General features: G+C 31.8%; 1 protein-coding gene across 1 annotated transcript in view; it reads left to right on the top strand.

Moving 5' to 3' along the window:
• LOC145316368 (uncharacterized) overlaps positions 1–10,288 on the top strand; it is a 108,108-nt gene extending 97,820 nt beyond the window's left edge. Inside the window, exons 11-14 of the mRNA XM_080156813.1 lie at positions 7,639–7,732; positions 8,277–9,193; positions 9,467–9,538; positions 9,751–10,288. Coding sequence (XP_080012939.1) covers positions 7,639–7,732; positions 8,277–8,518 — 336 coding nt within the window. The 3' untranslated portion in view covers positions 8,519–9,193; positions 9,467–9,538; positions 9,751–10,288. The remainder of the gene's footprint in view (positions 1–7,638; positions 7,733–8,276; positions 9,194–9,466; positions 9,539–9,750) is intronic.
• The last annotated feature ends 2,601 nt before the right edge of the window (positions 10,289–12,889 follow it).

Below are 12,889 nucleotides of genomic sequence, written 5' to 3'. Positions count from 1 at the left end.
AATGGAAGACCCTGTAGTGTATAGGAAGTGGAAGAGAAACTAATGATTTCCTTTACACAACTCCTTTTTTCTATCTTCTCTCTCAGGGACCAGGGGTGTATATTTAGGATTTCCTTTACACAACTCCTTTTTTCTATCTTCTCTCTCAGGGAGCAGGGGTGTATATTTAGGATTTCCTTTACACAACTCCTTTTTTCTATCTTCCCTCTCAGGGACCAGGGGTGTATATTTAGGATTTCCTTTACACAACTCCTTTTTTTCTATCTTCTCTCTCAGGGAGCAGGGGTGTATATTTAGGATTTCCTTTACACAACTCCTTTTTCTATCTTCTCTCTCAGGGACCAGGGGTGTATATTTAGGATTTCCTTTACACAACTCCTTTTTCTATCTTCTCTCTCAGGGAGCAGGGGTGTATATTTAGGATTTCCTTTACACAACTCCTTTTTCTATCTTCTCTCTCAGGGAGCAGGGGTGTATATTTAGGATTTCCTTTACACAACTCCTTTTTTCTATCTTCTCCTCTCTCAGGGAGCAGGGGTGTATATTTAGGATTTCCTTTACACAACTCCTTTTTCTATCTTCTCTCTCAGGGACCAGGGGTGTATATTTAGGATTTCCTTTACACAACTCCTTTTTCTATCTTCTCTCTCAGGGACCAGGGGTGTATATTTAGGATTTCCTTTACACAACTCCTTTTTTCTATCTTCTCTTTTGTTATCTTAAATAGCCTTCCCCTACCAAATTTTAAAACTTTAGCCTCTGCTGGGATTTTCAATTTGTCCCTTCAGGGATCTCAACCATAGTTGGTTTTCTTTTAATCTTACTTAACCTATCCTATCCTTTAAACATCATCACAAATACAATATTTTTGTTAAAATTTAGGTACTTTTTCCATTACTTGTAAGTTTTTTATCTTCTGAATAAAATTGAGATAATTTCTATAAAATTCAAATATTAGCATTCCCCTTCTCCCTGAGGCTTGATCTTATAAATTCTGTCTTGTATCAGGAACCGGAAATATGTATGTTAATTTTTCTGTGGTACACTAAATCAGGGATAGAGGGATGGAAGATAAATTGATTCTCTCCCCATCACAATTCTATAATAGTTATTTCTCGCATCGTATTATAAACGGCTTTCCGCGGATATAGAAAGTACAATTATGAGATTAAAACTAGTTTTTTTTAGCCCCGAAGTGCCGAAGGCGCCGGCTAAAAAAACTGGTTTTAATCTTATGATTGTACATTTCTATATTCGTAGAAAGCTGGATAAAATACGATGCTAGACATAGTTTTTTCGTATGGATGAGAACCACCGGATTCGAATGAATACGAGAAATTACATTTTTAAATACTTACTGTATTTGGTATCTTTTTCAATAATAGGAATTATAAATCCTCCCATAATCTATACCTATTGCCCTGATGAAATACCATTTTTTGAAGGGGTGGGGGGGGGGGGCGCAATCAAGGAAAGGGGGTTTAATATCATAACCACATAAATATGGGTTATGTCATTTAAAAGAAAGTTAAAAAATGGAAGAATTTAGGATTTGACAAGGATAAGAAAACAATGATAGTAATATTTTAAAATATAAAAATTGTTTTAAATAAAAAAAATTAAGATTTATATCAAACTTTATTTTAATATACTGTTATTGTTGCGTCACTTATTTTCTAAACCTAAAATTGTATTTTTTCTTGATCTAAAAGAATTCGTAATTCGAGATCAAATGCAATCTGTTTTATAAAATTTATTTGTAAAGTCGTTGCAACTTTTATTTAGATTTCTTTTGTCTTGGATTTGAAAGTTATTGCTTTGATCGTGTTTTTTTTTCTTAGATAGGAGATAGGTACAACATTTTTAATGTTTTATCTTTCAGATTTGGAAAATTTATTCATCTAGTTTATTATTTTATCAGGCAGGGAGGGGATATTAGGCTGTTTATTACACTAGTCGCTAAAGTTCAAAAATAACGTTCTATATTCGATGCCTCAACTTTGGGGACGTTTACTAAATTTTGATTGGTTGGTTCATTAAGTTTAGTGTACAAACATTTCAACCACTAATCTACAGTGAAGTAATTTTGTGTATCATGTGCATCAATATATCGGCCTTTATATCCCTGCGTTTTATACTTTTGAATACAAATAAAGAATGATAGTTTTATTTTTATGTATATTTTAAAGGAGTATAATTTTCACCTTTTTTAACAGTTTTCAAACTTTTCCTATGTTAACAATAAGAAATAGTCCGTCTGTCCTGTAATGTAAGAATTGTAATTTTTCGCGGACCTGCAAATGAAATATAAGATTAAAACTAGGTTTGTTAGCCCCGAGAGGCCGAAGATTTGTTCAAATTTTATGATTTTTCGTAAAAATATTCGTGGATAATTGTCTTTAATACGATGCTGTACATGATTTCCAGTTCTAATTCAGCTTTACTGGAATATGTATGGTGCATTATTTGCCAAATGTACCACTTTTCTGCACTACCTCTCCGATTTTGTTAATACTCTATATTTTGGTCCGTTGGGTCATTCAAGGATGCTGGATGGTCAAAAAAAAGTTTCAGAGTCCCTGGATGTCTAGATATCTAGCTATCTATGAAGGTAGGTAACAAAAATGTAAAAAACACCCATTTTTTCACAATTTTAAAAATTAATTTTTTCATCAATCTTACATTAAATCTATACATTTTATACACCAAAATGATCGTTTATTCATGTAAAAAGCGCACATAATGCTATTTTGGCCAAAACTCTAATTTTACAGGGTGTCCAACAAAAAGTGTATTTTGGATATCTAGTGTAATACCCAAAATACCTGTCCGAAAAAAATCATTTTTTTTGGCTTAAATCCTGTGTGTTATCTGTGTGCATATGTGGTATATAACGGTTTGGACCACCCGGGACTATAAGGTTGTCAAATTTCACTTTGGGACACCCTGTAAATGTGATTTTTGCGTCTGTAGAGCTAAAACTTGGTCCAAATTGGCTATTTTTTTCAAATTACTCTAATATGTGTCTTAGTATGTTTGGCCATAGTGTTTTCTGACCAGATCAATAATTTCATATTTTTTGGACACCCTGTATTTTTAAAAAAAGAGAAAAAAAATTTTTGTTTTTTTTAAATTTTTTTTTCTATTTTTAAGTTACTTAAAACTGTCATATAGATACAGATTTTGACTAATAACAATAATATTTGCCTATTTTACATTTTTTTACACTTTTGGGACACCCTGTGCATGTTTTTGAAAAATGATGGTTTTTGCCCATTTTTTGGGGGAAGGAGTCGTTTTAGGGCCATAGACTATTTCTTCATTTTTGTAGAACTTTTCAAGACACATCATTTGTTATTTATGCAAAAACCGCAAAAACCGAACCGTTTTGCCGTTATTCACCGCCAAATGCGAAATTTTTTACGTTTTTGCCGTTCCGGAGGTTGTAATGGGCATTTGTGGTAAGAAAACGTTGATTTATCAAGATCCCTCTTAAATACTTTTATTTAGGTAATTTAATTTACTAAATTTCATATTAAGTAAAATTTTTTGTGCAGCTAACCGTTTTTCGTCAAGATGGATTTCAATTGTTAAAACAAGAAAATTAAGTGAATATAACATAAATAATTGCTATAACATAAGTGATAAAAGAAACATAAATCATGTGCATTTGAAATTCCTTTTGACAAAAATCGGTTGGATATACAAAAAAATTTACTTCACATGAAATTTAGTAAATTAAAATGCTTAAATAAAAGTATTTCACGGTTATCTTGATAAATCAACGTCTTCTTACCACAAATGCCCATTAGAACCTCGGGAACGGCAAAAAACGTAAAAAATTCTGCCTTTGGCGGTGAATAACGGCAAAACGGTTCGGTTTTTGCGGTTTTTGCATAAATAACAAATGATGTGTCTTGAAAAGTTCTACAAAAATGAAGAAATAGTCTATGGCCCTAAAACGACTCCTTCCCCCCAAAAATGGGCAAAAACCATCATTTTTCAAAAACATGCACAGGGTGTCCCAAAAGTGTAAAAAAATGTAAAATAGGCAAATATTATTGTTATTAGTCAAAATCTGTATCTATATGACAGTTTTAAGTAACTTAAAAATAGAAAAAAAATTTAAAAAAAAACAAAAATTTTTTTTCTCTTTTTTTGAAAATACAGGGTGTCCAAAAAATATGAAATTATTGATCTGGTCAGAAAACACTATGGCCAAACATACTAAGACACATATTAGAGTAATTTGAAAAAAATAGCCAATTTGGACTAAGTTTTAGCTCTACAGACGCAAAAATCACATTTACAGGGTGTCCCAAAGTGAAATTTGACAACCTTATAGTCCCGGGTGGTCCGAACCGTTATATACCACATATGCACACAGATAAAACACAGGATTTAAGCCAAAAAAAATGATTTTTTTCGGACAGGTATTTTGGGTATTACGCTAGATATCCAAAATACACTTTTTGTTGGACACCCTGTAAAATTAGAGTTTTGGCCAAAATAGCATTATGTGCGCTTTTTACATGAATAAACGATCATTTTGGTGTATAAAATGTATAGATTGGATGTAAGATTGATGAAAAAAATAATTTTTAAAATTGTGAAAAAATGGGTGTTTTTTACAATTTTGTTACCTACCTTCATAGATAGCTAGATATCTAGACATCCAGGGACTCTGAAACTTTTTTTTGGCCATCCAGCATCCTTGAATGACCCAACGGACCAAAATATAGAGTATTAACAAAATCGGAGAGGTAGTGCAGAAAAGTGGTACATTTGGCAAATAATGCACCGTATTAATAATTTTGTATATCTTTACTTAATTCATATTTTTCTTAAATTTTCTTAAGTTAATGGTTGATATATTGGGCTTCTACTAAATGAACAAAACAGCCGATGCTTTATTCACCATTAGTTGCATCCTTCCTGGTAACAAAATTGCCTTCCCAAAATGTCCAATAAAAAGATTCTTTTCCATATCTGTATAAAAAGTATCATATATTAATTATTAGTTGTATATTTATTATTCATATATATTTTTGAAAAATTAAAGCTTCATTTATTGAATACCTAGGTATAAAAGAATCTTATTTCTAGTATGGCTTCCAAACCGATTCATATACGCTGGATCAGAACCGATTCTCAGTCATGCTCAAATATTATGTATAGCATCGTATTTCAACTTTCCACGAATGTTAAAATAAAAATCATAAAAGGTTAAAGCTGACAAAACTAGTTTTAATCTTATAATTTTTCATTTTAATGTCCGTTGAATACGATGCGATAAATAACTATTCAATAGCGTCAATAATATGTTCCAAGTAAAAATATCAAAAGAAAATAGTATTTATTTATGGGCCTAACTAATAAAGTTGCAAGGGGAATTATTGGTTTTATAACCACCTCTTAGAAGTCCATAAATTTTTCACGGCCTTGCAATTCACCATCATTATAGATGCAATTCTGGGCTTTAGAGGGCTTTATTAACCATTTTGATTTTTAAAATTACTGCTTAATATGAAAAGGTTCTTGGTTATTTTTTCTGGTTATTTAAATGACAAAATATTTAACGCAAAAAAACTTGTTGCATAAATTTGAATTTTTGCAGTTGCCGTTTTATGAGTTCTAATTACTTGTCGGGGCCTGTATTGTATACTTTACCCCAGTTTTGGCAATATTCTATCTAGATTTAAACATCTTTGGCATATGCGTATACTATAAGAGGCCCCATAGATTTTTGCAAACTGGACCATAGGATATAAAAGATAGTGTCAAGTGTCAATATTGAGGGAGAAGAAGACATTGCTCTGTTTATTAAACTAGTCTCCTTAGTCTTCTTATTCGTTGGCTAAACAAACAACTTGAGTGTTCAAACGTTTCAACCACTACTTTTTATCTACATAAGAGATTATTTTGAGTATTATCGTTATTTCTTTAGATCCCTGAACTATATTGCATTTGGTCTGGTTTACGTACTCGAACATGGAAAAATCCACGTACCCACCTAATGTATATATGCATCATATTTCAGCGCCATATTTTAAGGTCAATTTATACGGGCACACGCCAGTTTTTTTTGCAATAACTTTTAGCAAAAAGATTTAAGAATATAATATCTATTCATAATGAAAACTTAATATATTCCCTTACATATATGAACGCTAATCCGTTTAACTTTTATGACCTTCTCTATGCAATTGGAATTAGATTTAGATTTTAACAATTTGAGGGGTAATATATATTAATATGTAGTATGCAGTGTACTCCAGGGGAGGGAGGGGACATTGGGCTATTTTTTACACTTGTCCCCAAAGATTTATAATAATGTTTTCTAATTCGTTGACTTTGGGGACTATTATTAAATCCCAAACGTTTTGAAATCTAATTGTAATTTACAGAAGGGGTAATTTTGTGTATTATCTTTGGGGGTGTGCATCAATTTATGGGCCATTGTCATATCCCTCTAGATTCCTGAGTGTACTTGCTATATTCAGTACATAGTAAATATGAAACAAGAACACAAATCTCCCAAAGATGCGTAGATACAACTGTACTGATAAAATAAAAAATCGCGCAACCTCATATTCAGCTAATTAAAATTTATGGGCTACATTAAAAAATTACAGTTATTAGAACAACTTTTGCGTTGTAATGTTATAAAATGTGAAAAAGCATTTAAAGAGGTGCAACGCATTTAAATATACAAAAATATACATACTTCCATGAAAGATTCGCTCGCACAACCAATTATGGCATTAAATTAGTTTAATTTACGATGAAAATTAAATTCATAGTTTTAAATGCAATAAATCTTTTATTTTGGTAGATACAATACATACACATAAATATATATTTATATGCTCAAAATTAGAGCAATAAAGAAAGCACTAAAAATTTATGTTTAACCCTCGACTAACCTCTAAAAATGGATTTATTATTACTAGGATGTTACACCAGATTTTCATGTTTTTTAATGAAGTGAAACTCGCATCGTGCTTAAATAACAATACCCCCTATCCATCCCCTTAACCCTATCACCTCCCCTCCTACTGGATGAGGCAACTGATCAATAAATGAGATCCATGTTAGCAACCTAAATTGACTACAATTTTTCCCCTGTCATAATATCCACGTATATTCTATATCCATTCCTGTAAACATTATGTTGTAAAGTTTTTTGGTAATATTTATTACTGATAATAGATGTACATTATTTTACTATCAATTCTTTGTATTACACTTAAACTCTTCTTGTGGCTTTTTACTTTTAGACTTATACTATTTTTTTATAATTTTTAAAAATTAATAAGTGATGTTTTGTAAGATGCTTTGAAATAAAATTGTTCTCTTTTAATTTTAAAACCTAAATATATATAGAATATACAGGGGGAAATTGTAATAAATTTAGGTTGCTAACATGTTCGATTACATCTCTTATTGGTCAGTTTGTCCATTCATTAGGAGGGGAGGGGATGTAGTGTCGTTTTTTTTAGCCAGCTTTACATGATAATCTGGTGTAAGATCCAAGTAATTAAAATCCAAAAAACCTATTGATATCTATTACTTCTAAAAGACGCTCCACGAAACCAAATCCTTTGTTTTAAAATACTTAAACTATTTATATTTCAGGAGACTAGATTTGAGGGAAGCCAGCCAGTGACAAGATCTTTGTCAAGTGTGGGTGGAAAGATTAACACAACTCCCAGCAGGCTTCCTGTACTTGGTATGCACTTTTTTATCTTGAATATCTAGTTATTACATAATGCATAGTTCTGTCCTTTTAAAATATCGTCGTTATTAATTTTACTTATCACTTCCAGTATCAAAAAAGTTCTCAATTTCATGGAATTCATATAGATTCCGGGCAGGTTTATATATTTCATGAAAGCTTTATATTGATTCCGAGAGATTTTTTATATTTTTCAAAATTGAATATGCTCCCTTGAGGATAGGGCGCAACCACCAGTAGGCAAATAGATTAAATAAAAAGTTGTGACATTTTATTTCTCAGGTTTACATTGGTTTAAAAACAAAAAAATTTTTGAACTAACATTTTTTGGGTATAGTTCCTTTGATGACCACGCCTCTGAAAGAGCGTTTGGTCTTATTTTCACAGTTGCTTTTCTCCTATATATAGTCCCTGCGTGGGGCTCTAACCCTGTGGGGCAATCACCTCACCTAACTTAATTTAACCTATTAATACTACTGTGAGGCGTTGTCAGGAACCCAATTTTTTATTTAATAAAAATAATATATTTGTTTTTCAGCCTCAACCCTGGCGCTAAAATCTAACGTGGTGAACAACAACAACCGCAACACATCTCTCAACAGCAAACTGAACACATCAGCTGACAACTACACCAACAACCTGATCAACAACAACAACAGCCTGGCCAACACCAGCCTGGACGACATCTCCCCCTGGTTGGTCAAGGACAATCTGATCATCAAGAAACCTGAAAAGTCTAAAATTCCTTTGCTTAAAACTGTTATAACAACAGAATTGTGATAATATTATTATTTTTTGTCTATGTGAGTAAAATTTTGGTGTTACATAATGTATTAAGATGTGTGTGTATATTATCATATTTTAAACATAACATCATTTATAAAGTAATGTTTCAAAAAGTAAAAATAACAGGAATTTATTATCAAAATATTTCGCTCTTTCAAAACAAAACTTTTTACCTATAAAACTGAACTGCCACAGTATATTAGTAACTGTATGGCCATTATATTTTAAATTTAAAGCAGCTAAAAATTTAAATCAGACATCACTAGGTATTGTGTTACCAACAACTTTAAAAAACATATTTCATTTTTTTGCAATTTGATGATGATTAAAAAATAAGATTTTTGTGCGCATAAAATCAAGCTTGTAAGACTTCATATTATGTAGTAAAATTATAATAATCAGCTTTTTTATAAAAACTATACATTTATATTTTACTATTGGGCGTATTATTTATCTAAAATTAGGCTTTTTTTTAGACAATTCAAGTATCAATTATGTGATAAAGAATAATCTTTCAATTAATATAGAAAACTTGTATTTCTGAATATGAATGTTATTACGTGGGAACTAATAAAGATTCAAATAACTTTTGAGTTTTTAATAGTTTTTTTTTGGAAAATGTCTTATTTTTAATAATCTTTGTTTTTTTTCCCTGAAAGGAAGCCTGTAGTAAATACACCGCTATAACTGCCAAAAGTAGACCCAATATTTCATATTTGAAGCCCTTAGCTTCAATAACAAAATTTAACTTAATTTTTTAAGAGGTTTTGGTAATGAAAAGGGGTTTTTATTGTAAAATGTTATTAGTTACTGGCATTTAAACTTTGTGGCCCAAATTAAGCACATTATTTTGCTTCAATCTGGTGAAAATTAAAATATTAAAATTTCTGATATAAGATTTGTGGCAGTCTTTTAGCAGTTAGAGTGATGTATTTCCTGCAGACTTCCTTTAATATTATTGTGTAACTATTCTGAAACTAATCATTATTATTATTGGACCTAGTGCAGTTTGCAGTAAAATGTTATTGGTAACGATTATCTTACAAAAATGTATGAACTTTAAAGGCTGTTAGCTGCCATGCGGCTGAATGAATTATTTGTAGACCTTAAATTTTGTGTGGTCATAATCTATATATGTTCCGCAGTTTAGCCGTTAGCTGCCTTCAAACTTCATAGATTTTTTTAGATAATCGTTACCATGAACATTTTACCGTGAACTGCACTAGATCCTTATTATTATTAAATTGTTATTGTAAAGCTTTTTGTTTTGTCCAACAATTAACTACAAGCTTTCAAATTTATATATTTCTGTTAAGAATCCAAATTTCTTGTAAAAAAAATCATTGCTTTCATTATTGTAGTTTTTGACTTGACAGTAATATTATATATTTTTATAGCGGACCATCCTACATTTATATTTTATGTAATTTCTTAATAATGTCGTTAAATGTAATTCATTGTAACTTCAAAATTAAAAGGAGATGATTTAAAGTTTCTTGATAAAAAAAGTATTTGTTAAAAAAAGTCTGTATAATGTATAGTGTAAAAAGTTTATTTATAAAAGCATTAAAAACAACTTTTTATTCTTGAAAACCAGAGAGCCATTAAAATTGTTTTATTCTCCTTTAAAAAAGTATATACATTTTTTCTCTGTATTATTTTGTTGTATTCTGTACTTGTTCTATGGACTCTATGACGAATATTAACCTGTTTTTTCTTAAGTTTAATGTGTATTATCAAAAAAATAAATTTTGTTATCCGTAATTTTTATTTCTTATTCACATAACTTCAGTGTTTCGGAGCCGTTCGATTTTGGTGCGGCTCCGGCTCCGACCTAAAATCAAGAAAAACATATTTTTTTTCCTCCATAAAAAATATTTTTTTTTTTTTTTACTTTTAAAGTTTTTAAAAGTTCAACTTTTGATAAAAATGGACTTGAAAAACTTAAAAAGGGCATTTGCACATGACAAAACCAAATTAAAATTTATAAGAAATCTCTTTATTTATCTAGTCCGGAGCCGTTTTGTAGCGACAATTACGGCTCCAGCAAAATATGACGGCTCCTGGCTCCGAAACACTGCATAAATTATTAGTTAGTTTATTGTATTGAAAGAATTAAAACATTACAAATCACGAAACCTTAGAATGAGGAAGAGGCGACTGAAGCAAGAATAGTTATTTCTTTTATCGTATTATAAACGGCTTTCCGCGGATATAGAAAATACAATTATAAGATTAAAACCAGTTTTTTAAAACTGGTTTTAATCCTATGATTGTACATTTCTATATTCGTAGAAAACTGGATATAATACGATGCTAGACATAGTTTTTTCGTATGGATGAGAACCGGTTCCTATCCACCGTATTCGAATGAATACGAGAAATGTGTATTGAGTCTCCTTTCTTAAATAAGTGCTGAATGGGTGCTTTGCTGTCTCTATCCATATAGTAACAAGATCTTTGTGTCTGTACTGAAGGATCTCGCTAATGGCTGGACCGATTTGGTTCTCCTCTACAATGTAGCCGCTAGTGTAAAATACGAGAAAAATTTCAAACTTTTAACCATTAACTCCTTGACTTTTGAAAATGTAAGGAAACGTGACCTGTCTGAAGTCTGGATAAATCATACCTCACTTACATGAAACAAGAATTCAGCGCTTTCACTTATACCTTTAAATGGAACGTCGAACCCCCCCTCCCCCCAATATTTCAAATTTTGTTATCTTTTAGTCCTGCATATATGCTATCAATGGATTTATTATTATTTGGATCTTACACCAGATTATCATGTACTCAAATAAAGTGAAACTTGAAGCTAGCAAAATAACTCCCCCTTTACCCCATCCCCTCCCCTCCTAAAGGATAAACGATCTAACCAATAAATGGCAAGGGAAATAGCAAACTAAATTGACGGTAATTTTTCGTGACATCGCACCTTAAGGGGCGATTTGTCGTATTTTTAAAATGGCTTTTTATAGGTTATTTTAGGTTAGGTTATATTGGGTTAGGTGATTGCCCCCACAGGTTTAGGTAAATGGCCCTGCAGGGTTAGAGCCCCCCGCAGGGGCTAGAAATAGGAGAAAACCTACTGTGAAAAAAAGGAAGAATGGCCCCTTAAGGTGCGATGTCACAAAAGGGACTATACCCTTTTTCCCCTGTCTTAATATCCACGTATATTCTACATTTTACTACCCCTGTTTCCCTAATAATTGCAGACATTTTTCTCAATAGTTTGTTTGTGGTCCATATGGGGTTTAAGAGAAACTGGCAAGAATTCTTGCTCTATTTGTAGGTTCAGGTAAAAATGCTGCTTACCTCTTTACCAGGGATCTAAAAGGATAAGAGGCGTATCCTCTTAGAAATTTTTTTTCAAGTTTGTACCCCCCCCCCCCCCCCCCCCCGACTACCGACGAACAACTATTTAGGTTAGGTTGGTTTTAGGCTAGGGAGCCGAGCGCTGCGGCTAGGGAGCCGAGCGCTGCTGCTAGAGTTTATAGATATCTTGGAAAGTGCCAGTCTGAATTAGTTATACTTTTCAGAGTAGCTTTTTTATTTTTTGGGGTGGTTTTGTGTTATTTTCTTCCACATTCGCTCTTCCCTAAAGGCTAGATGCGAAGCAACTATATAGTGTAGTATAATAAATAGCAAGTATATCTCAGCAATTTCCATCTTTAAAATACAATTGAAAGCGCTTAGCAACGCCAAATGAAACTATCCTAAACACATGCTAAAATAGAAGGATTTGTGTCTGTCCTTTTTTATGTTTTTCATTAAGTTCTCGTATGTGTCTGTATTGTTGGGTTCTGCCCCCATGATTAAAAAACAAAAATTTTTGAATGTCTGAGGCTGAGGGAGAAGTCACTAGTGATAAAAAAAATAAGCTCTGCTTTGCATGAGAGTGTGTATTGTATCTAAATATGATGTTTGACCAAATTGATGCTTCAGGTGAATTTGGAAAAAATGTTGGGCCCGGTGGTGGTGGACACAGTCAGCTGCCAGCATTTAGATTAGAGACACAACAATTTTTTCGTAGGGAGGGGGGTGGCCCACAAACCCTCTCAGAAATTAGCCTTAGATTAGATTAGTACTTGTAGATATATTTTTCGAATAGAAAAAATCTAATCTGTTGTTCCATTTTGTATTTTTGATATATTGTTTGAAATCAAGTCCCTGAAAATTTATTTGATATGAAACTTATGATTTAAGGCTTAATTATTTTAGTTTATCCTCGTAGACTTAGACTATAGGGCCAACAAAAAAGGAATTTAAACTTTACAATTTATTTTTAAGGAGCCGGCTCCGAGAGGCAGTTGGCTCCGAAAACGTACAATTTATTTTATAACTCACACTTTTTTTACAATTCTA

This window comes from Acartia tonsa, chromosome 4 (assembly GCF_053477335.1).
Source record: "Acartia tonsa isolate MP-2025a chromosome 4, ASM5347733v1, whole genome shotgun sequence".
Taxonomy (NCBI): domain Eukaryota; kingdom Metazoa; phylum Arthropoda; class Copepoda; order Calanoida; family Acartiidae; genus Acartia; species Acartia tonsa.
This window is presented reverse-complemented; position numbering and strand designations above follow the sequence as displayed.